General features: G+C 37.5%; 1 protein-coding gene across 1 annotated transcript in view; it reads left to right on the forward strand.

Moving 5' to 3' along the window:
* The window catches only part of LOC107554907 (immunoglobulin superfamily DCC subclass member 4-like), a 77,894-nt gene that overhangs the window by 26,888 nt on the left and 25,398 nt on the right, over positions 1-25,608 (forward strand). Inside the window, exons 2-7 of the mRNA XM_016237562.1 lie at positions 3,736-4,044; positions 6,839-6,998; positions 14,717-14,850; positions 20,230-20,382; positions 22,111-22,521; positions 23,798-23,962. Of these exons, the coding sequence (XP_016093048.1) occupies positions 3,736-4,044; positions 6,839-6,998; positions 14,717-14,850; positions 20,230-20,382; positions 22,111-22,521; positions 23,798-23,962 (1,332 nt within the window). The remainder of the gene's footprint in view (positions 1-3,735; positions 4,045-6,838; positions 6,999-14,716; positions 14,851-20,229; positions 20,383-22,110; positions 22,522-23,797; positions 23,963-25,608) is intronic.

Below are 25,608 nucleotides of genomic sequence, written 5' to 3' on the forward strand. Positions count from 1 at the left end.
CTCTCTCTCACACACACACACACACACATCCAGGGATGCTGGAGGGTCAGCTTCCACTTTAATCTAGGAAATAATTCCATTTCCCATTAGCGTAATTAATTGGGAGAATTAATTGGGAGCTTACTGCAGCACGAAAATGTAGAGGACTAATGTGTGCTCAACGTGTTGTCTTACTCTGTGTGTGTGTGTGTGTGTGTGTGTGTGTGTGTGTGTGTGTGTAAGTGTACAGAGTGCTGAAATAGTGTCATGGCTGGCTGATTAGCATAGTCGTTATAAAATTATTGCCTCACGCTTGACATGACTTGACAACGTGGATAACTCTGTTCTGCAGGTTACTTTGAGTGTAAAGTAAATGGTGTTTACCAGTAATGTAGCTATCGCTAGCGGAGAGATAAACGCTAAACAAAACTAGAGACTAAACAGAAACACGGAATGGCTCCGTAAAACAGCTAAAACTTAGGGAGTGCTAAACGCAGAACAATACTCGGCAATCGGAGCAGGAACTGAGTGGGTGTTATGTAGTGTGTGTGATTGGTCTATGTGATTGGACGAGTGACCTCTGGTGGCGATCGGATAGAAGTCCACGGACCAGATTTGTGGCAGAGCCCCCCCCCCAAGGAGCGGCTTCCAGACACTCCAAACACTATACGATCCAGGAGGACGGTGGAGCGGAGGCGGAACGGGGGAGGGATGGAGGGCCAAGCTCACGTGGAAGTGGAGAGACCAGAGACTGAGGCAGGACTGGCGGAGCAGGGAGCCAGTGTGGAGTCGGCAGTACAGGTGGAGCTGAGGACCACCACAGCAGAGCAGACGGGACCGAAGATCCCCACGGCGGAGCAGAAGACCACCAGAGCAGAACAGACAGAGCAGAAGGCCTCCAGAGCGGGACAGAAGACCACCAGGCTGGAGTAGAGACACATGAGACACATGAGACAGACAGAGCATGTATGGCCTCAAGGGCCAAAGCAGGGAACACAAAAAGTTCATTAGCAGGCTCATTGACTGAATCTGAATGGACGGAAGGTTTAACAACAGACTCAACAGAAGCATTTAGACAGACAGACAGCTCAGATTTAGATTCCTTGACAGAGACACAGAGGGAAACTGGACTGGCTGGTAGTTCTTGGATGGTCTCTATGGCAGTGACAGAGTTGACGGGAAAGTCATGGGGTGCATTAATGGTCTCTGGGCTAGTGACAGGCAGGGTTAAGGGTTCAAAGGCAGGTTTTTGGGCTGTGACAGACAGTTCACAATCAACCCCCATGGCTGGTTCAGAACAGGATGAGAGTTCAGAGATGGCCTCCTCGGCCAGTTCAGAGCAGGATAAAAGTTCATAAATGGCCTCCATAGCCGTGACACGACAGGACGAGGATTCGCAGACGGCCTCCATAGCCATGACAGGACAGGCAAAGAGTTCACAAACGGCCTCCATAGCCGTGACAGGACAGGACGAGAATTTGCAGATGGCCTCCATAGCCGTGACAGGACAGGACGAGAATTTGCAGACGGCCTCCATAGCCGTGACAGGACAGGCAAAGAGTTCACAGATGGCCTCCATAGCCGTGACAGGACAGGACGAGGATTCGCAGACGGATACTACTGACACCTCTGGAGGTTCTCTAGTGGATGCTGCCACCTCTGGAGGTTCTACACCAGTACCATCAGGAAATAGGGAGAGTTCATTAACGGTTCCTTCGACTATGACATGACCGGCTGAGAGTGCCTTGCTGGCCGCTGCCACCTCTGGAGAAGCTGCAGCGGGCGCCATCACCTCTGAGGAAACAGCAGCGAACTCCACTACCTTGGGAGGTTCTGCAGCATCAGGCGCCACCTCTGGAAACATCATAGTAGGCGCCGCTGTTTCAAGAGTCTCAGTGGTGGTGTATGCAGCCCATACACTCCATAAAGCGATCCCCATTATGGGAAGCGCTACAGACAGGGGAGTAGGTTCAGGAACAGGAGGGCTAGAGTGAGTGGGTTTGGGGATACCAGCTGTGCGTGCAGCCACCAATGGTGGGTCCTCCACGCTGGATGCCAGTCTGGGATACTGAGGAACAGTCCCTGAGGGTCTGGGTGCCACAGACAGGAAGTGACAGGACTCAGGGGTAAAACCGTATTTTTACAAAGTTACGAGAATACTTTTTGTCCCCAAAGAGAACAATAATAACATAATTTATTCAACAATTCTTCTCCCCGAGTTACCATCTTCTGCCATTTTGGAGAGTACCCCAGAACGTTATCAACGTAATCAGCGTTGTTTATGTTCAGCATGCACGCTTTCTGCTGAACGTAAACAACACTGATTACATTCTGGGGTACTCGGGGAGAAGAATTGCTTAATAAATTATGTTATTATTGTTTTCTTTGCACACAAAAAGTATTCTCATAGCTTCGTAAAATTACGGTTGAACCCCTGATGTCACATGGACTATTTTACCGATGTCATTACTATGTTTCTGTGCCTTGATCGTGGTAGTATCCTTGCTGTCTATGGAGGGTCAGAAAGCTCATGGATTTCATCAAAAATATCTTAATTTGTGTTCTGAAGATGAACAAAGGTCTTATGGGTTTGGAACGACATGAGGCTGAGTAATTAATGACAGAATTTTCATTTTCGGGTGAACTAACCCTTTAAGTTCATGATTCTTTTTTTACCTATTGTTAGAGTAATGTTATGCATTTCTACACCCAGAGAGAACATTTTCATTTCAGTTCAGTTCACCGACCTGCATCTCACCACCAAGTATAAACACTTTATACTCTATTCAGCTCCATCACAGAGTAGCTGTGGGTGTTGGTGAGCTCTAATCCAACTAATTTCAAGCTTTAGAGGCCATTCAGCCAGTTCAAAACTAATCTATTCTATTCTATTCTATTCTAAGATTTAAATTAAACTACACTTAACTATTGCCATACACTGAACACTTTCAATTAGTATATTTCCTACATTTGTATTTTTTATAGCACTTTTCACAATAAATTTCATTCTAAAGCAGTTTCACAAAGAATGTTGCCTTGGGCAACAATGGCAAGGAAAAATTCCATGTAGACATAACACTCAAACTATTTTGTACAAACTAAGTTGTTGTAAGGAAGGAGAGATGAACACTAAATTAATGCAGATTTGCTTTTATTATTTTTTTCAAAAGGGCTTATCGATAGATAAAGACCCCTCAGTTTAAAGACCCCTCTGCTTACCGCTTATAATGATTTGTGGCATTGTGGCAATACAAAAGCAATTAAAAGCAGCCATATTATTTTACCTTCATATTATGACATTTGGATTAAGTGGTTATATTTTAGTAAATAATATATAGGAATATATTTTCAAAATATCCCTCCCATATCAGGTCACTTATGTTTGTACTGTACTTTGTGTTGTATTCTAAGTAGCCTTTATGATCATGCAGATAATGCAGTTCCTTTCAGGTTACTTTCTGAAGTGGGGTTTTTTTTATTTACATTTTTTTATTACCTAAGATACATTAGGGGAAGAGTTTAAAGAATTCTACATTTTTAAAATAAAATCCTTGTTACTTAAATAGAATTTATATTGAATTAAATCATTTTTATTTGCCAAAATTGCTCTTTGAATCCAATAAAAAGGTGAAGTTGACTGTTATAAACCGTTTTTGCTTTCTTTTGGGTTTCTTTTTTTCATGCTGTCTGTTGTTCATCCGATATTGTAACATCAGCTCTTTCTTTCTTTCTCTCCCCCTCTCACACACTAATTAGAGAAGCCTGTATCCGTGGAGCTGAGCTGTGGTGCCGGACCTGTCCATGTGGTTCTGGAGCCTGATCACCCTCTGCTGCTGGAATGCCATCTGGGGGCCAGTGAGCCCCCCCTCAACGTGACCTGGCTGCGGGATGGGGCAGTTCTCTCAGAAAGCCAGACCATCCGGCCTTTGCCCAACAGATCTCTGCTCATCTCGCCCTCTTCCACGGATGGCCATGCTCCAGCGGGTGTGGAGGGTGGATACAGCTGCCTAAGTACCAGCTCGACAGGAGCCCTGACCAGCCGGGCTCTCACCCTGCATCTCGCCAGTGAGTATAAACACTTTCTACTCTGATTTATGTCCAACACACAGCAGCTGTGGGTCTAAGAGAGATCAAAGAACCCGATTCTTTCAAACTTTAGAGGCCAGCCAGTGTTCAAGTTTTTGGTTGTGTTTAATTCTGCATCATCTGGAAAGCATCACATTCTAATTACTGTGTACACATATCTGATAAACATCTGATAAAATATTATATTATACACTTAAAAAGTGGTGTTGACACGTATATTATATTGTATTAAGAATTAGGGTTATCCTCTATCTCTGGCCCTCTCTCTCTGCCGCATTCCACTTGGTTGTCTTTGCTTGGCTGGATCTGAGTGCTGCTCTCACCTGGTTAGCACAAGGACACGATTGTGCTTTTTCGTGCCATGTTGGTATTACATGGAAATTAGAAACATGTTCTCATTATTTATCATAAAGGGCAACAAAAGTAGTTAATGTTTTATTTCATTTTATTTTATTATATAAGGTGATATTTTTGTGGTGGGAAACAGTTGCTTCGCATGGTGGTGGGAAACTGTCATGTTGAAATGAAAAGTAGAAATTGAATTTGACGTCATACAAATAATGTATTGCATAAATAACATCAATACCCTAGTGAAAAAGAAATATACTGTATTTGTATACTATAAGTATAAGTATACTACAAATACATTTACATATACTTAATAAAAATACCCTGCAGTTGTACTTTTGGTATACTAAACTGGTATACTTAAACTAATTTTGTGCTTGATACACTTTAAATTGTGTGGATGTAGCGCTGAGGTCCAACTGAAGATATACAGTATTTAAGTATATTTGATTGTCCTAAAGTGGAACTATATTTCAGGTACACTTTAAATATCTTGCATTTAAAGACTGATGTTATTCATCAATCATACAGTCCTCATCAATAGTGACATTAAAACACATTTTCGGCTTAGTATTAAGAAATGTGCATTGTTCACAAGTAGTACTCCAAATAAAGCTTAATTACAATTTTTATATTAGTACGTCTCAAGCGATGTGTCAGTAAATATGTTAATAGATTAGAACTATACTTAGTATGAAATAAATGTATTTTAAATATATTACTTTTTTAATAGGGTAATCATCATAAAGGTTATTTTATTTAACATAAAAGGGTGTTTTTAACACACACTAATGGGGGCTTTTAACACAAAAAATTAAAATAAGTAAGAGATACTATAGATATATACATATAAAGACAGAAAGAAATTTCTTGACTGTACATTTTTGTCACAGTATTTTGAGAATGAACTAGACAGGGAGACAGTATTGGGATTGGAAACAGTCCAAACAGAGAGACCATTTCCTCCATTGAGAAATCAGTGCAGTGAAGGTCTCTACCAGGGGAGGGATGCGAGTACATGGTTTTGTAATTTACCCCCGGTTATCTGTCATCTGCATGACTGGGATCCTCGGTGCTGCAGCATGTGGAGGTGAGCTGCTCTGAGGAACAGTGACTCTCCGTAGCACTCACACGCTTACAGTTATCATGATAATAATCTTATTCATTATTACTCACTCTGTGGTGACAGTCACGGGGGAAGGGAGCCTCATTTAAACAGTTTTCAGTCCATATTCTACTTTTTTGTTGTTGTAAAGTGGCTTTTTCCCTCAGTGGCTGAATATTTCTCATTATTCCTGAATAGCTTTGTAATTTCAGATGCTTACAGCTACACATAACCATGCTGCTGGTGTGTGCTCCAGTAAATCTCCCATGTTTTTTTTTTGTAGAGTGTGTTTGCTTTAGACCTCATGCTGTGTACAAGTCAAAAATATCTAGTGTTAATGTTTAACAGGTCTCAGCCGAGCGGAGCTGTTATGTACACTGATGTGCTTCATGTGTGAGCTTGTTTAGGAACTTTTAGATTTGAACTGTCTGTCTATTGATGCCTGCTCCTCTGGGTGACCATAAATCAACTTCAGAGAAGCTTCAGTAGTCAGTAGTCTCTTGAAAATACATTGGTCCATTATAAATATTTGTATTCTTAATATGATTGAATAACCTAAATCAAAATATTTTTTATCGCTAGGTTGTCTTATGTGTAAATGCATCTCATTTAAAACCAAAGCTGTATTAAAATTCATTATAAATCTGGGTAGATGACATTTAGTGTCAGTTTTATGCTACACGATTTTGTTAGCGTAAGTATTGACAGTGTGGTTGTGAAGTTGAGATTATAGTAACACTTTCCAATAAGTTTGAATTTGTTAACATTAGGTAATGGATTTTGTATCATGAATTAACAATGAACAACGGGTTTTCTTGCATTTAATAATATAGGTTAATGTTAATTTATAAATATACCATTGTTTATTATTAATTCACATTTGTTTATAATACACACAACTAAAATTAATTTAAACATACAAATGATACAAATTGAAACCTATTAAAGTATGTCTAAAACATGCAAACTGAACCTTGCTGTTAGCAACATTTCTGGTTATATATTTGGTATTTGTATGAATAATGAAGTACGCTTGTTCTTGTGTGTGTGAGTTGTTCAGTGTTCTGTGGGGTTATGAGCAGTGTGAGTCTAGCAGATGTAGCAGATCAAAGTGAGAGTATTTTCAAAGCTCAGAGGCACCGGAGCAGAGGTCAGGGGCCCCGCTCGCCTTCCTCTACTCCCACCATGTGGATATATTGCTTGTGCTTATTCCGTGAAAAGTTATTGTGATGCATTCACTGATTCCCTTTTTTGATTTCTTGTTGCTTTCTTCTCGTTTTCTTTCTACCACACTCTCTTGCTTTCTCCATCTTTCTTCAGGCTTGTCCCGTTTTCTTCAGGATCCTGAACCTCAGGTTGTGCCAGTAGGTGGCACTGCCCGGTTTGAGTGCTATGTAGATGGCTTGCCCACCCCAAGTGTCACCTGGGAGAAGGACCAGGCGCCCCTACCTTCACCCACAGAACCTCTAGAACCATCCAGGTAGGATATCTTGGCTTGGGCTTTGGAATGTATGATTCCCTTTTCGACATACTTTATTCACATACAACATTGTTTACACAGAGCAAGTGTGAAGCTAGTCCAACATGGTCTGCACAATTATTTGAAAAATATAGACATTATTAATTATACATACACTACTGTTTTAAGGTTTGGGGTCTGTTAGATTTTTGTAATGTTTTTGAAAGTTTCTTATGTTGTGTTTATTAAATACAAAATACAGTAACATTGAGAAATATTGTAAATATTATTACAATTTAAAATAACCGCTTACTATTTGAATGTGTTTTAAAGTGTACGTTTTCAGCAGCCAATACTCCAGTCTTCAGAGTCACACGATCCTTCAGAAATCTTTTAAATATGCTGATTTGGTGCTTTTTAAACATTTATTATGATCAGTGTTGAAAACTGTTGTTCTATTACATATTTTTGTGGAAACTAAGATACATTTTTCAGGGTACTTTGATGTATACAAAGTTCAAAACAACAGCATTTATTTGAAATATGTAATTATTTATCTATGTATTGGTAACCAAGTAAAAATCTTTATTATTATTATTTTTTTATCAGTTTAATGCATCCTTGCTGAGTAAAATTATTATTTAAAAAAAATATATATATATTTTATTTGCAACGTGTCTTGCAGAAGTTGAACATTGCAATGATTACTGATGTGTCCACATATTCATGTTTTAAGTTTCACTTCATTTTAAGAAATGCTCAAAAATAAGTTTTAGAACCAAATTGAAAAACAACTGTGGTAATCTAGACTTAATTTTGAATTCATTAGGTATTGCATTGCTCACTTGCAATGTAGACTGTGTAAGATGGACAGGAAGGAGGAAACTTACAGTAACAGCTTTGGGATCAGATTTCACAACAAAATATGTATTTCAGGGCTGGGCGATATGGCAAAAATGTAAATCTCGATTTTTTCCAAAACGTTTGGCCGATTCTCAATTGGTCTCAATTGGTCTCGATTTTTAACTAGTCAACTTGTAAATGTAACTACAACATGATTCAAGTAACTTTTTCTTATTAACCTTCTAGCTGCAGAAAATTGTATTCCAAGTGCACCACACATGAAGTTGTCAGCATGATGTAAATGTTAAACAAATCATTTGCTATCTTTGAAGAAAAGATGGATGGATGAACTACAACTATATCTTGTACAAACTTGTCTTATACATATTATATGTTCAGAAATAATACATGGAAAATTCTCAAAAGTCAAGGTACCGTATTGACCCGAATATAAGACGATGTTTTTTTCTTGGAAATACATCTGACAAAACGCGGTCGTCTTATATTCAGGGTCTAGACTTTGACATGTCAATAATACACCCACAACAATAGGTGGCGCCAAATACGCATAAAACGAGTGTGCCATGAAATACGTAAATGCCTGTTGTAAAGATCGCGAACAAACTCCCGTTGTGATTTTAAAACGTAAGACAGTACCCAGATTTGAAGACTACAGTAAGATTTAACTTCTACTGTTAATAAGATTTTGGTAGGCTACTATTAGATGGATAGCCTAAATGTCCTAATTCAGATGGGCTACCTGTTTTTTTTTATTTTTTATGGTATATCAAAAAGTGTTTATTTTTTAAATGTGATCACATACAACATTGTTTACACAGAGCAAGTGTGAAGCTAGTCCAACATGGTCTGCACAATTATTTGAAAAATATAGACATTATTAATTATACATACACTACTGTTTTAAGGTTTGGGGTCTGTTAGATTTTTGTAATGTTTTTGAAAGTTTCTTATGTTGTGTTTATTAAATACAAAATACAGTAACATTGAGAAATATTGTAAATATTATTACAATTTAAAATAACCGCTTACTATTTGAATGTGTTTTAAAGTGTACGTTTTCAGCAGCCAATACTCCAGTCTTCAGAGTCACACGATCCTTCAGAAATCTTTTAAATATGCTGATTTGGTGCTTTTTAAACATTTATTATGATCAGTGTTGAAAACTGTTGTTCTATTACATATTTTTGTGGAAACTAAGATACATTTTTCAGGGTACTTTGATGTATACAAAGTTCAAAACAACAGCATTTATTTGAAATATGTAATTATTTATCTATGTATTGGTAACCAAGTAAAAATCTTTATTATTATTATTTTTTTATCAGTTTAATGCATCCTTGCTGAGTAAAATTATTATTTAAAAAAAATATATATATATTTTATTTGCAACGTGTCTTGCAGAAGTTGAACATTGCAATGATTACTGATGTGTCCACATATTCATGTTTTAAGTTTCACTTCATTTTAAGAAATGCTCAAAAATAAGTTTTAGAACCAAATTGAAAAACAACTGTGGTAATCTAGACTTAATTTTGAATTCATTAGGTATTGCATTGCTCACTTGCAATGTAGACTGTGTAAGATGGACAGGAAGGAGGAAACTTACAGTAACAGCTTTGGGATCAGATTTCACAACAAAATATGTATTTCAGGGCTGGGCGATATGGCAAAAATGTAAATCTCGATTTTTTCCAAAACGTTTGGCCGATTCTCAATTGGTCTCAATTGGTCTCGATTTTTAACTAGTCAACTTGTAAATGTAACTACAACATGATTCAAGTAACTTTTTCTTATTAACCTTCTAGCTGCAGAAAATTGTATTCCAAGTGCACCACACATGAAGTTGTCAGCATGATGTAAATGTTAAACAAATCATTTGCTATCTTTGAAGAAAAGATGGATGGATGAACTACAACTATATCTTGTACAAACTTGTCTTATACATATTATATGTTCAGAAATAATACATGGAAAATTCTCAAAAGTCAAGGTACCGTATTGACCCGAATATAAGACGATGTTTTTTTCTTGGAAATACATCTGACAAAACGCGGTCGTCTTATATTCAGGGTCTAGACTTTGACATGTCAATAATACACCCACAACAATAGGTGGCGCCAAATACGCATAAAACGAGTGTGCCATGAAATACGTAAATGCCTGTTGTAAAGATCGTGAACAAACTCCCGTTGTGATTTTAAAACGTAAGACAGTACCCAGATTTGAAGACTACAGTAAGATTTAACTTCTACTGTTAATAAGATTTTGGTAGGCTACTATTAGATGGATAGCCTAAATGTCCTAATTCAGATGGGCTACCTGTTTAGTTTTTTTAATGGTATATCAAAAAGTGTATATATTTTAAATGTGATTGTTGGTACATTTTACTAGTTTTTACCATACTTTCAAAACAAAAAATTAAAATAGGAAAAATATGCAATATGAAAATAATTGAAGACAAAATGAAGAGAAAAAACAGGATTTGGTTTTTAAAAAGCCTTTTTTTCAAAAGGTACATCTGGAAAAAGGGGGGTCGCCTTATATTCGGGCCAATACTGTAATTCAAATTCAAAATTACTGAAGGTATACACTAGTAGACTATAGATTAGACTATAAATGTTCTGTAAAAACAATGAACAGCAGCTTTCAGCCTGTCACCATGATGCAAACATGAAATATCAGACATACAGTAGTAGTTACAGTTTTTTTTTTCTCTCGATTGCGCTGTTTTTCATTGTTTTTTCTATGTAAACATGGACGCGTTTGACTGTTGCGCTCGCGTCTCGCAGCATCTCATGCATGAAACTGTATTATAAAAATGTGGCACTCAAGTTAAAAGTTCAACTCCCATCTTCTTGCATTGTTTCCCTATTCCACTTCTAACTTTTGGTAATATTTCTATTCAAAATGACGATTCCTCGATTTCTAAAAAATAAAATCGTGGCAAAACATTAAATTTGAATTAATCAATAAAATCAGAAAAATCGCCCAGCCCTAATTTCAATGTAAATTCCATTTTTAAATTCCATTGTTAATCTAAATGAATAACCATTATTATATTATAAAAATGTCATGCATGCAGCCCTATCTTAAAATAAGTTATTACGGCACAACACTTACAAAATTACCAGGTAGTTTTGTAGTACTGTAACTGTATTACTGATATTAGAATTCCCAGAACTTGTCTGATTCATTAAAACTCTATCTATCCTTACAGATAATGGCTTGCGGTCAAGTTAGAAGCTGCCCAGCTCCTCCAATTATGTGTATTGTCTAGAGAATACTTGTGGTGTGCCTAGTGGTGGAAACTCATTAGACATAGTGTCTGTGAGTGCAGTTCTGTAGTGTGTGTCTCCTGAAGGGAACATAATGTTGCTTCAGTTGACAACCTCTGCTGATGACGTAGTAAATTATAACTAATGGTACATTTTACACACATCACATTTTTGGTTAAAAAAAATCACATTGTATTTTTATTTGTTACAGCATCTTTTAGACTAATATCAAAATATCACTATGAATAAATGTATATAATTGAATATCAAAGTATGTGTTTCATCTAGATATTTTCATTTAAGTTCATTTATATGCTTTAGTCATTCATTTTAATACATTTGACTATCATTTTATCCAACTCAGCATAATGGCTACTAAAATAATCTATTGAATAAATATTTGGTATGCCTATAGATTTTCAATTCATTTGATTATTTTGTGTGTTTGAAAAGATATCAAATTACAAATAGTTTGAAACAAGCTAGCCAAACACAGTGAATTCATGTTACGGTATTGCCACACTTGGAAAATGGTAAACAACTATGGAAGAAAAATAATGCCATATGTCTTTGAAACAAAAAAGCACATTGAATAGCACGAACTGATAAAACAATCCATTGCAATGCATTGCATTAACAGTGCTTGCATTTTAATGCCTTGTATTTCCAGGGCTTGCATTTTTAGGTCCTGAAATTTAACATAGTTGTCTATTTAAGCTGTGAATATTTCAATTCAAAATATTTCACACATTTTCATAATTAAAAATGCAATAATTCATATTCACCTTCCAGAATTCAATTCCAAAATATTCAACCTGTTTAAAAATACGATATATAATATTCGACAGGCAAATTTCGGTCCATTTTATTTCACTTTCCAAATTCGCTTGTACAAATTCAGTGGTTAAAATTCAGCAGAAAATTCGGCATTGCACATCCGGGAGCTGCAGGAATAGCAGTAGAGCACCGATGCACGATCTCCAGCTGCTGTCAGTCGGATCAGATCAATGCTCTCCTTCCGCAAGAGATAACAAGTGATTCCGGTCACAAGTTTGGTGTTGCAGAGGGTTCTGCTCCCTGCCAGTGGAAATGCAAGCTGGTTCTGAACGAGTGCCACTCTTGGTCGAGCACTGGCTCCAGCCCCAGTGAAAAAGCTGTAGCCACATAATATTATTATATTACTCATTAATTGTGTCTGTTTTGCCTTGTATATGAATGTTATTCATCAAAGGTTTTCTTTGTACAAAATAGTACTTTACAGCTTTTTTTCAGGTTTTTTAAGGGCAGGCTTGATATTTTCAAGAGTTAATGCTTAGGAAAATGTGTAAAGCAAAAAAGGACAGATATTTTGAAATGTCAAATAAGGATGCAGAGAATTTTATGAAAATGTCTCCTGATTGCATCATTTAGAGATTTCATCATCCACTTCAATTTCTGTTGAGGAATCCACTGAGAAATATTTCTCTGCATATGACAGCAACTGTGCAATGATGTACATCAAATGTCATCAAATTGAGTTTTGAGTTACATTTTTTATTTCCTTTCTGTTTTAATTGGATGAGACAATGGATAATGGAGAGGAAAGCAAAGATAGAGGGGAAACTGGATTGAGACATGACCCAAGCCGAGCCTGAACCAAGCTCCCCACAAACACTAGCCTCTTTGCTGTTGCTTCAACCAAATATAGATCTCTGCAGTCGGCTGGGGGCGTTACCTAATCAATTTGTAGACGTTTTTCAACTGTTTTACCCGAGTTGCTCTAACTCACTGGGGGTGGACCTTCATGATTTTATCCAGTCAGGTAAAGTGGTTTATAAACACCCACTGATTGGGAAACACCATTTTTGTCCTGCAGAGACTCAATTCTAAACTAAAATGGAGTATGAAAAGTTTGCGTGGAGCTGGTTTGTGTAGTCGCGTCATTCAAAATTCTGGTTCATAAAAGCTAAAAAATTAAAGTACACTACTGTTCCAAAGTTTGGGGTCAGTGGAATTTTGATTTTAAAATGAATACTTTTTTTTTTCAGTAATGATATGTTAAATCGATCAAAAGTAAAAGTAAAAAGTAATAAAAAAAGACTATCGTTACGAAAGATTTTAATTAAAAGTAAATGCTGTTTTTTAACCTTCTATTCATCAGTGAATCCTAAAAAACGATCATGGTTTCTACAAAAATATTAACAAGAACTGCTGTTTTTAATATTGATAATAATAAGAAATGTTTCTTGAGCGCCAAATCTGCATATTAGAATGATCTGTGAATATTCCTGCGACACTGAAGACTGGAGTAATGTTTGCTGAAAATTCAGCTTTGCCATCACAGGAATAAATTACATTTTAAAGTATATTCAAATAGAAAAATTATTTTAAATTGTAATAATATTTTACAATAATAATTTTTAATCTGATCAAATAAATGCAGCCATGGTGGCCTTTAGAGACTAGTAGTGTATTTAAACTTTGAATTAAATAATCTTTTACATTCTATTGGAGATTTTGAATGACTCTCTTCGACACTATTTTACAGACAGCTAGCCAGATGTTTTTACCCTTACCAATCTGTTTATCTGCTCATATTTTAGATATGAGCTTGTGAATTAAGGTTGTATGCACAGCAGAGGTAGTAGAGGTTCTAGTAGTCTTGAGAAATTTGTCACTGCATCTTCACATGAAGTCTCTGACCTCTTACAGTGCTTTTGTCTCAAGCAGTTTGGAATTACAAATGAGATCCAACTTAAAAAGCGAGACAGATTGTTGGAAAACGTGCCTCCGAGATTATTCCCTGTCTGCTTTGGAAGCTTCCTTTTGTGTCCGTAAAAAGTGTCTTTTGTATTCACAGCCCCTCTCCATATTAATGAGAACACGCTTGCACATTAGCCATGCATTAATACATGCTGTTGTGTTCTGGCGGCTGCTGCAGTCACTCTCTCATTTACATCCCGAGCGCAGCTGAGGCGGTGCCGTGCCGCTGGAGGTGTAGCTCTGGTGTGGACGTGTCCTCAGCTGAACTCTCTCAGCACCAATGAATTTTACAATAGCGAGTCACACGCACCCGATTTCAACCAGTTCGCACTCATAGGTGGACGAATTCACCCAACCTTGGTCTTTGTGGCCTTTCTGCCGGAATGTCTAGCTCTTGGGGATGAGTCTACAAGATTAATGGTGTATAGTATCGGTCCTAAATGAAAAGGGGATTTGAAAGCGGTCTCTGGGGAGATAGATGACTATGGAATGAATATTAGTGCAATCTAACCTCGCCACCACATACAGAGAGAGAAAGAGCAAGTGAAAGAGAGGAATTGACTTTTGAAGATACAAGCTGCCATATTGGTTTGTTCTCCTACATCTGTAGACTAGACTCTTTTCTCTGCTATTTTTCACTCCCCCGCTATGTTATTTCTGCAGTATGGTTCGTGTATCGTGCCTCTTTATATGTTGCTCTAAACTGTATAGCGCTTCGCGCCAGAATGTATAGCAGACTGCTAGCCTCCTAAGGCTTAAAAGTAGCTTTAGTTTAGAAGAACAGCAAATAAATGCACACATATTGATGTTTTCGGGTGATTTAGCAATGCTAATCTAATCTCTTTCTCTCTCACGCAGGTACATATCTCTTCCTAATGGGGTGCTGCAGATTTTAGGGGTCACTAAAGAAGACAAAGGCTTGTACCGTTGCGTGGCCTTCAACTCTGCCCGCAAGCGCTTCAGCCAAGAGGCTTCGCTCACAGTTAGCCCAGGTATAACACAAAGACCTGTTCCCAATTACCCCATCATAAATGACCTTTGATTTTTTCACGATCCATACCTCACATATAAGCTCCATTCACCTCATCTCTCTGACTCACACAGCAATGGACGTTCAGAAGTCAGTGATTATTCAGAGTTCAGTTCAGTTCAGTCTGTTGGAATTGAACGGTATGTTTTGCTATCCAGGTGCACCGGATGAAAAAAAATCTATAGAAAAATGGGTATTGACTTTTTTCCAGTTAAGTTTAGACATTTCCTTCAGCTCTTAAACACAACAGTGCAATGTGTAATTTAAATCACCTGTGAAAAATCAATACAGAACATTCTTAACATTAACACAATACACTGCACCATATTTTTCTTAGAGTGTAGTCTTTTTGTATGTGAAATGAACTTTGCTGGTTTGCCAATGTAGTTTTTAACTGCCTGTTAATCTGTTAAAGGGGCAGTTCACCCAAAAATAAAAATGGTCTATAACTACTTACTCTCATGTCGTTCCAAATCCATAAGACCTTCGTTCATCTTCGGAACACTAATTAAGATATTTTTGTTGAATTCCGAGAGCTCTCTGACCCTCCACAGACAGCAATGCAACTGCAATGTTCCCAGATCCAGAAACGTAGTAAGGACATCGGTAAAATAGTCTGTGTGACATCAGGGGTTCAACCGTAATTTTACAAAGCGACGAGAATACTTTGTGCGCAAAAACAAAAGTAACGATTTTATTCACCAATTTTTCTCCTCATCCCGTCGGGTTTGGAACGACATGAGGGTGAGTAATTAATGACAGAATTTTAATTTTTGGGTGAACTATCCCTTTAATATCAGACTGAAATCAGATCAGAAACCTTGTTTAAAGTAAAGCCTTTAAGATGGACTTGCAATGTGGCAGTGGCATTTTACTTGTATCATTGTTTACCAATGATAATATCTATTCTACTCCCCCCACCCCCAATCCACTTGGCTGACGTCACACATCAGTCACAACATAAGGTGGTAATATACGCTCACAATGTGCTGTAATGCTACCAAAATGTCATGATTCAAACCTTTATCTCCATATGGAAATCTCTGCTGGCCAGACAGTGATTCATCTTTTCTGAATCATTAAAATATTGGTGTCCGGGATACCTTAAGCTTGGAAACTGTAGTGTACATCATGAGTTTTTAAAAGCTTACCATAAATGTTGCTGTTGTGTCACGGTTCTGTCAGAGAGAGAGTGACCCAGATGCAGAATGATCAAGGGAGTGCGGTTTATTGACAAGACAAGGATTATCAGGGCACATGTGAGAGTCCAAACAATAGGAAAGGGCAGTCCGCTAGTCCCTGGTCAGGCCTGGACAAAGTTCTGCTGGAGAACAAAGGAGATAGAGCAGCCCCAGTCAATGAGAACACTGGATCTCAGGCAGCAGCTTGAGAATCCAGGGCTTGATACTTTGAGCTGTAGTGATACCAGTCCAGTCAGATAGCCAGGTCTTGAGAACAGCAGCCAGGAGGGATTCAGGACACAGAACTGGAACCAACACAAGACATAACACGACACACAAGACAAGGCCACAAGAGAGAACAGGCAGCAGCAAAATAACACACCGACTACGAGGAACAGGTGGACATAATCAAGTTAACGAGGACTAGACTAGGACTAAACAAGGGGGCGTGGCAGAGGGAAACAAGGGGGCATGACGAGAGGAGCACATGGCCAACATAAATAAAGACAAAGCCATGTGCTCAGACTCAAGACAAACAAGGAAATGCTAAACAAAGACAGAACAGACATGACTGTCAGGGCGGGACCCTGACATGTTGAGCTAGTATTCCCAATTGAAAGAGTGGAGGCCGGAAACAGCATTCATTACATGGCAGGTTAACAAGCAGATTGCTTTACTGTGATGAATGACCAGATTTCTAAACACTGAATTGTCCTGATCTGTAAAAATAAATGGTTGTTGGTGCAAATTTTTGATTTTTGAATGAAAGTAACAGTATATTTTCATAAAACTCTGAGCAATTTTATATCAGAAGAATAATGGTAATGTGATTCCTTATGAAATGACCCCTTAAATTGTGAAAAATACCAGTTTTGTTGTTCTTCTCCAGTCTTTTTGTTTGAAGTAAAGTTTGAATATCTGCAGTGGCACTTTCAATGTTGTGTGTGTATGTGTGTGTGTGTGTGTGTGTATAAGTGTCCTCTGCAGAGGTGGTCTGTGTTGCAGGCAGAATTGATTTCCTGCTGTCCTTAAGGCTGCTTGGCTGATGAAATGGAGGGTGCAAAAGGAGGGATGGAAGAGAGGAATGAGATGAGGATCAAAGACAGAGAAAGCTAGAGAGATAAAGAACTAAATGAAATAAAAGGGAGTGTGGGAAGACGAGGGAGACAGATCGGTAATGCTATGAAGTCAGTCTCAGCCTCTAACCCTCTTCACACACACACCTCTGAATGACTTAAATGTCTATGCTGACCTTTGCTCATTTCCATTATGTTTCTGCGTTATCAGCCAGAGACCTCAATGATTTTCTGTGTGTGTGTGTGTGTGTGTGGTTTCCGTCTCACACATTCATCTTTTAAGCCATCTCTCTAATTGTTCCACATTCATCGTTCTCCCTCTTCTTCTCTTTTACTCCTATTTGCGCTTTCAACCCTTTTATTTGTATCAGTTGCTTCATAAAGCTTCTTCTCTCTCTTTATGGAGGAAAACAAAATTACTTTAGTGGTGAAAGATGTTGAAAGGGACTTCTATGTGAGCTGCTCTTCATGCATTGCTGAAGTTTGAACAATGTTTTTTGTCTGTGGAATTTCCTCAAAATTTGGTTAATAGGACTGCACCTTTACAAATAGAGATGGAATGAGAGAAAGAAAAGTAGAATGAGAAAAAAGGAGAAGTTATAGATTCACTGAACACAATTGCTATTTATTCGTTTATTTATCTGTCTGTCATCTTATTGTTTTTCTTTTATTATTAAATTGGCAAAGAATTGAAGAATCCCAAGCAGCTTTTCAATCATGACAGGAGAAGGACGTAGAGCAACACTGGCTGCTAGATGTGTTTTCACATCACTGTCTGCAAGTCTGTGACTAAATATGTATTATCCCAGTATGTTTTCTGTACGCTTTTCTTCACCATGGTGACCCTGTGTGTCTGCGTGTATATGTAGACATCTTATGTAATGAAAATGGCCTTTATTGTTACATAAACATTTCAGTCATTCATGTAAGTCGTTCTTATGTTACTTGTTGTCTAACTTACCTTTTAATGTATTGTTCTATTTTTACATACATCCTCTGCTTTGTTAATATGTAATATTTTCAGTAATGCCGATAAAATCATGCTGAATTGAGAGAAAGACAGATTAAAAGAGAGCAGTCTTCACCTTGAGGAAATCGTAGTTTTGCTTTGTGAATGCAATGCATCTTTTGCCCCTGAGACCAGACCGCTCAAGTACACAGTATCAGTCTTTATGAGTGTGTGCGAAGCAGGTATCTCATCTCACTGCAATGGGAAGCTGTAGTTTGGCTCATCAGCATTCTGCTTGATACTGAATATTTTGTTAAACACTCACTTAATCTTAAAAAAGCCTTATAAGCAAACTTTTGCTGTTCTTCAAGTGGGTCTTCGTGGTCTGCTGTTCTCAGTATCGGGTTTGTTTTAACCACAGGTACACGTTCACTGGTGTACCTGCTTAAATACAGAAACACACACTCACATTGCTTTTACACGGTGCACCCTGTAGCCTCAGAAATCTGACCTATTTTAAATCCCTGTGCTCTCCTGCCTATGTGATTGCTGCTGTATGTAATCAGAGTGATTCATTTATGACCGTCATACTGTATCCATAGCTGCACACTTATGTTTTACTTCATTATGATCTGTGGGTGTCTACTGAATTCATATGGGCTCTTATGAGGCCACAGGAACAGGCCTTTACCACTGAATCTATAGTTTATAGTCAAATTGTATTTATAGACCACATTGAAACACAATCATTGTCGACCCAAAGTGTATATACTGAATATATACAGTGGGTACGGAAAGTATTCAGACGCCCTTAAATTTTTCACTCTTTGTTATATTGCAGCCATTTGCGAGTCGGAGAGCCTAGTAAGTTCAAACCCCGACAGGTTCAAAATCTTTAAACAAGCATTACTGTTCCTTTGAATAAAGCACTTGAACCCCTGGTTGATTAGCAGACGTTGTGCTTGTAATACGTGCATTGTTGTATTGGATAAAAGTGTCAGCTGAATGACCGAAATGTAATTAGTGCTGTGTTCACTGTCAACTTTTGAGTGCTTACATAGGAAAATGTAAATGAAGCACACAAATTGTGATTTATAGGTGAGCTTATATGTTTGGTTTATAGACACGTGGCTTTGCTGCAGACACCCCAACTACACACCCACCCTTCACCCCCACTGTTACTGCCTCCATCCAGGTTCATTACGGACCTCATTTTGTCCTCTTTCCCCCACAATAATGCCAATAACTGAGAGCATTATTCTCATTAGGTTTCATGAAAAATTAACAAGATGTTGTAAAAATTCATGAGGTGTCTTTTTTCTTTGTTTGAGCGCTAATATGGCAGCCGCAGACGGTCAGTGTCTAGGAATCGTTAATGCACGCTGTACCAAGTGCTCCAGTGCTGTACTGACCTCTGCTGGTTCATGATGTGCCTTGCACACCATTATAATTCAAAATTAGAAATTTGCATCATTTTTGACCCTCATGCTGCTTCAGACACAAAAGACTTCCTTTCTTTCTGGCATGGGTTACAGAATGAGAAATGTTATATAGACACTGCTGATGTTTGCATCCTTTATTGGAATATTAAAGCGGTAACACTTTATTTTAAGGTGTCCTTGTTACACGTTACATGTACTTATTATTATAAAAACAATAAATTATGCATAATTACATGCAAGTAATCCTAAACCACACCTTAATCCTAACCCTAACCCTAACCTTATAGTAAGTGCATGTAGTAGATTAATATTACTTAGTGCTTAAGTGAATAATTACACTGTAACAAGGACACCTTAAAATAAAGTGTAACCATTAAACCTATTCATTGTTTTTGCATTTGGAACAACATGAGGGTGAGTAATTGATGACAGAATTAAATGTTGTTATTTGTTTCTTTAAAAACTTAAAATTTTTGTTAATGTTTTTTAATTACATTTTTATTAATAGTACATGAGACTTGGATCCACCTAGTGACATGGTTACATCCTTAAAAAAGTCATATTTTTCATATTGACAGCTGTATACTTCAAATTTGAAATGTCCCTGCTTGCTCAGTCTTGATTAATCAATTTTTCATTTTCATTTTCATTTTTTGCCTTCTTTTTACACAACCACTCCTTTGGGATGCATAGATGGGAAGCCTATAGCTACAGATGTGGTTGTCTTGGCAACCAACCTAGTGATTCCTGACACCCGCAGTCACCATGCTGGAGTGTATGTGTGTCGTGCCAACAAACCCAAGACCAGAGATTTCGTCTCATCTCCCGCTGAACTTCGAGTTCTGGGTAATAGTGTGTTTTCCTTTTAATGGATCCTGCATATTCTGAATAAATACTGGATACATTACTGAGTGATTGTAAATGCAACAAAATATACAATGAGTCTTACTGATTCAGAATCAGTGATTCCAACATATGGGAAGCTGTATATCTTATTTATCAAGCACAAAAAAATTAATTGGCTTGTAGTTTTAATGGCTGTTAGGTTTTGAATATTTGTTCAAGAACTGTGTGGTTGCCAGTTTCTTTTCCCCTGCATTATAAAATATATGATAAAATCCCCTCGTCACCATGATTAAAATCAATAAGCTTTCTAGTAAAAAAAAAACAGATGGTTGCTGACCTGGCTGACTGGATGTAAAATTCATAGACGGTATATATAAATGGTATACATACATACATACACACACACACACACACACACCATGGTAGCAAAACCATTATGACAGTACTATTATTTATTAGTTTAGGTAGTACTTCTTGTATCTGTGTTTGTCCAAAACAGATGCAAATTTTAGCAAGGAAGAAGATACGCATACATACATATTGTCCATGTGCAATGAGAAAAAACAATAAATGGTCACTGGAAGAATCACAAGGATCTGAACTGCACATTTAAGTGATTCCATTGCTAAACGCTATCTAATGAGGTTGTTTGAACAACAGCTCCAACTGTGTGTTGTGGTCAGACCATAGAGGAACTTTGTGGCCATGCATACACTAAATGCAGTGCATACACTGACTGATCTTTTGATCTAGCTAGGTGCTTGGTAAATGAAGAAATTTCATAAGGAAAACTTATTTTAGAAGCAATCTCAACCAACAACATAAAACAGACAAGAAATGTTCTGCATGGAAGTATTGTATAATTATTCCTCCCAAAAATATGCTCCAACCTTTACAGCAAGAAGTTTTTTTTACGCACTAGGGGAGGCTTCATCTAATCGATGCCCATCTGTTTTGCAGGGGAAAAAAATAGTAGTAGATTTTATTTTTTTTTGTCCTTGAGAAATTATGTTAAAGTAAGTTTATAGCTTCCTGACATATTTGAGCCTACAATATGACTCATTTTAAGAGTGTAATGGAGTGGTTTTTACCCATTGGTTGATTTACACATGATTTCTGTAACACTTATTCTGTATCACCTGTAGTTAATACAATAGCTAATATGAACTTGCAATAAACAATAAATTAATCTTAGTGTTCATTTCTATATACACATTTTTTAAGTTTAACTTTTTAAGTTAACTTTAACATAAGTTAAAGGAATAGTTTACTCAAAAATTTCAATTAGCTGAAAATTCACTCGCCCTCAGGCCGTCCAAGATGTAGGTGAATTTGTTTCTTTATCTGAACAGATTTGGATGATTTCTGCAGTCAGAATATGAGTTCAAACATCTAATAAAAACAGAAATGGAGGAGTGGACTGAGTGTGGATTACTTGTAGATTATTGTGATGTATTTATCAGATGTTTGAACTCTCATTCTGACGGCACCCATTCACTGCAGAGGATCTATTGGTCAGCAAGTGATGTAATGGTAAATTTCTCCAAATCTATTCTGATGAACCAACTCATGTACATTTTGGATGGCCTGAGGGTGAGTAAATTTAAAATAGTACATTTATATTAACATTAACCTACATTTTTAAGTTGTAGCTCACGGTACCTAATGCATTAATAAGTTATATCTCCACTTTTCCCACTGTCTTTTTTTCCAATTCATTTTGCCCAGCTCCACCAGTCATCTTCCAGCCCCCAGAGGCGGTGTCCTTGTCCCGAGGGAATACAGCTCGGTTTGTGTGTAATAGTTCTGGTGACCCTCCCCCTGCTCTGCGCTGGCTGAAGAATGGTGAACCGGTCCAGTCTAATGCCCGGGTTAAGACTCAGAACCCTGGAGTTCTGCTCATCAACCAGCTGCGGCTGGATGATGCGGGATACTACCAGTGTATTGCTGCCAACAGCCTGGGCACCGCCTGTGCCACTGCCAAACTGTCCGTCATCGTGAGGGAGGGTCTGCCTAGCCCTCCTCGTCATGTGTCGGCCATACCCCACTCTAGCACTTCTGCCCTGCTCAACTGGGACCCACCTGAACATAATAGTGACCAGATCATTGGCTTTTCAGTACACTACCAATGCACAGCAGGTGAGAGAAAGTGTATTTTTATGTATTTAAAATTTCAGAACGGGGAGTAAAAAAATACCATTCTGTTGCCTAATGGTGAGATACTTTATAATGTTGTAACATATCAATTAATATTTATAAAATACTAATGCAAAATGCATAATGTATATTTAAAGGGTTAGTTCACCCAAAAAAACAACAAAATGTTGTCATTAATTACTCAATCTCATGTTGTTTCAACCCTGTTCATCTTCAGAACACAAATTGAGATATTGGTAATGAAATCCGAGAGCTTTCTGACCCTGCATAGACAGTAACGCAACTGGAATGTTCCCAGGCACAAAAACGTATTAAGGACATCTGTAAAACTGTCCATGTGACATAACCATAATTCTACGAAGCTTTGTGCTACTCTCGTTAATGGCGGAGTACGGTGACATGGAAGAGAAGAATTGTTGAATACAAATTTTTTTTTTATGCACACAAAAAGTATTCTTGTAGCTTCATTAAATTACGTTTGAACCACTGATGCTACATGGACTATTTTAACGATATCCTTACTACATTTCTGGGTCTAGGAACATTTCAGTTACATTACTGTCAATGCTTGGTCAGAAAGCTCTCAGATTTAATCAAAAATATCTTAATTTGTTAACAAAGGTCTTAAAGGTTTGGAAAGACACAAGGGTGAGTAATTAATGACAGAATTTTTGGTTGAACTAAACCCTTCAACTACACATTGCCATATAGTTAATAATTATACTAAGTTGAAGAACTAAAATGACTAAAACTATACTACAAATAAATTAAAACTTAATCGGAAAATAATAAAATAAAAATTACAAAAGCACAAAAAATAAACTGAAAACTGGAAATGTGATAATGAGTGAAATGTGAAATAAACTGATAAATGCTATAATGGTATAGAAATAATACTATAATAACACTGGTTTAATTTTAAAGAACGTTAATTTGTTCTTAAATTAAAAAAAAACTTTCTGTGAGCACTTTCCTGTTTTGTCCCTGTTTGACCTGCAGTGTTTCTCATTACACTGAGTGTAGCCAGCTTAAGTGGATCAGTCCACAGAGAAAAATCCTGTCTCATTACGTTACCGAAGCCAATCCACTTCATAGATTGTGGCTGTACAGAACCACAAGCCATATGTAAGCTCTGGCTGTTATTGATGGGGTCACGCTTCCTTCATTTAGAAACACATATACACAAGGACTGTCAGAAACAATATTTTGGCTACGATCAAATGTTTAAAAAGCAAATGCACTATTTATGTGTTGACAGGCTCAGACAACATGGAGTATCAGTTTGCGGTGAATAATGACACAACAGAGCTGCACGTAAAGGAGCTGCTCCCTCACACAGCCTACACCTTCTATGTAGTGGCCTACTCGCCCATGGGTGCCAGCCGCCCGTCACAGCCCGTTACAGTGGAGACGCTAGAGGACGGTGAGCACTGACTGGTGGGGAGAGGTCAGGTTTTAAAGAAATAGTTCACCAAAAAATGAAAACCTGGTCATCTTTTACTCACCCTCATGTCATTCCAAATCTGTATAAGTTTCTTTCTTATGTTGAACACAAAAGAAGATATTTAGAAAAATGTTGAAGTACCACACAGTTGTTGGTCTCCATTGACTTCCAAAGGGAAATAAATACTATGGAAGTCAATGGGGACCATCAATTGTTTGATTACCAGCATTCTTCAAAATACCTTCTTTTATGTTCAACATAAGATAGACTAAATGATGACAATTTTCATTTTTGGGTGAATTATTCCTTTAAATGCAAAGCAATGTGGATTGACTAATTGGCACAAAAGCACACTTGGTTTTCTGCCTTACTAAAGGTTCACAAGCTATGTTCAGAATAGCATGCTATACTTGTGCTATTTCTATGATATGTACTGTATGCTGTCTACAATCTGCATGGTTTATGCATGGAATACATGAACAGCTTATTAATAACTATTATGTAACACCTCACATACTGTAAATGCTGCATGCAATGTGCTAGAGTTAACCATTGTTTTTAGTGCAATTTTGATCGCAATGCTAGTAATTTGAAAGATGGAATCAAATATTCAGAGATGGAATGACAATGGCAAAATGGCAAACTCACAGCATTTCTGAAACGAACAGATTGCTATTTCATTTGTTGCTATCCACAATTTTTTTTAACATAAGAGAACGTAGCTGGCGCTGCCAATTTTTTATTGAATGTGCAAGATTTTCAATGCCAGCCACTTCCAATTATTTTAGCTGTACAAAAAACTGCCTGTTATGCTGCTTGATGTTGCAGACTCGTATTTGTATTTTAATTTATTTTTGTATTTTAAAATAATCGCAAATGCACTGGTTTGTAGTGAAAATAGTTTTACTGTTTGCTGCACTTTTTTATTCTTCTGGTTATTTACCTGTAGCACCTGATGAATAGGAAGCTTAGCACATTTACAGAAAATAGCCTAATTTTGTGTAGCAAAATGAGGTTGATATATAATAGCAATTTTCGTTCATATGGGTGCCCTCTGGTGGCCAGAGTAAAATAAATGACCTCTTTGTGCAATAGACACTAGGTGCATCCTAATGTGCATACTTTTGCACTATTCTGTGCCACTTTGAAGTTATAGTGATTTTGTGCTTCTTTGGGATGGCACAATAAAGCGATGTTCACTTGCAGAACGCAAGCTTCTAGAGGGCACATAAGTCTGAAGTAGTGAATTTAGTTAAAGGGGTGCAGAGCCAGTGGTGGTTTTGTAGGCAAACATCATTGCCTTGAATTTTATGCGAGCTGCTATTTTATACTCAGCTATAATTGATAAACAGAGTTGTGACTTGCATTCTTTTTGGCTCATTAAAAATGTATCTTGCTGCCACGTTCTGGATTAATTGTAAAGGTTTGATAGAACTGGCTGGAAGACCTGCCAAGAGAGCATTGCAATAGTCCAGCCTGGACAGAACAAGAGCTTGAACAAGGAGTTGTGAAGCATGTTCCGAAAGAAAGGGCCTGATCTAATAACCTTATAAAAGGAATACACTAGACGACAGAATACGTAGCGCATAGTATAAATGCATAGTATGTAGTACATCATTTAGGGC

This window comes from Sinocyclocheilus grahami, unplaced genomic scaffold, assembly GCF_001515645.1.
Source record: "Sinocyclocheilus grahami isolate Dianchi unplaced genomic scaffold, SAMN03320097.WGS_v1.1 scaffold518.1, whole genome shotgun sequence".
Classification (NCBI taxonomy): domain Eukaryota; kingdom Metazoa; phylum Chordata; class Actinopteri; order Cypriniformes; family Cyprinidae; genus Sinocyclocheilus; species Sinocyclocheilus grahami.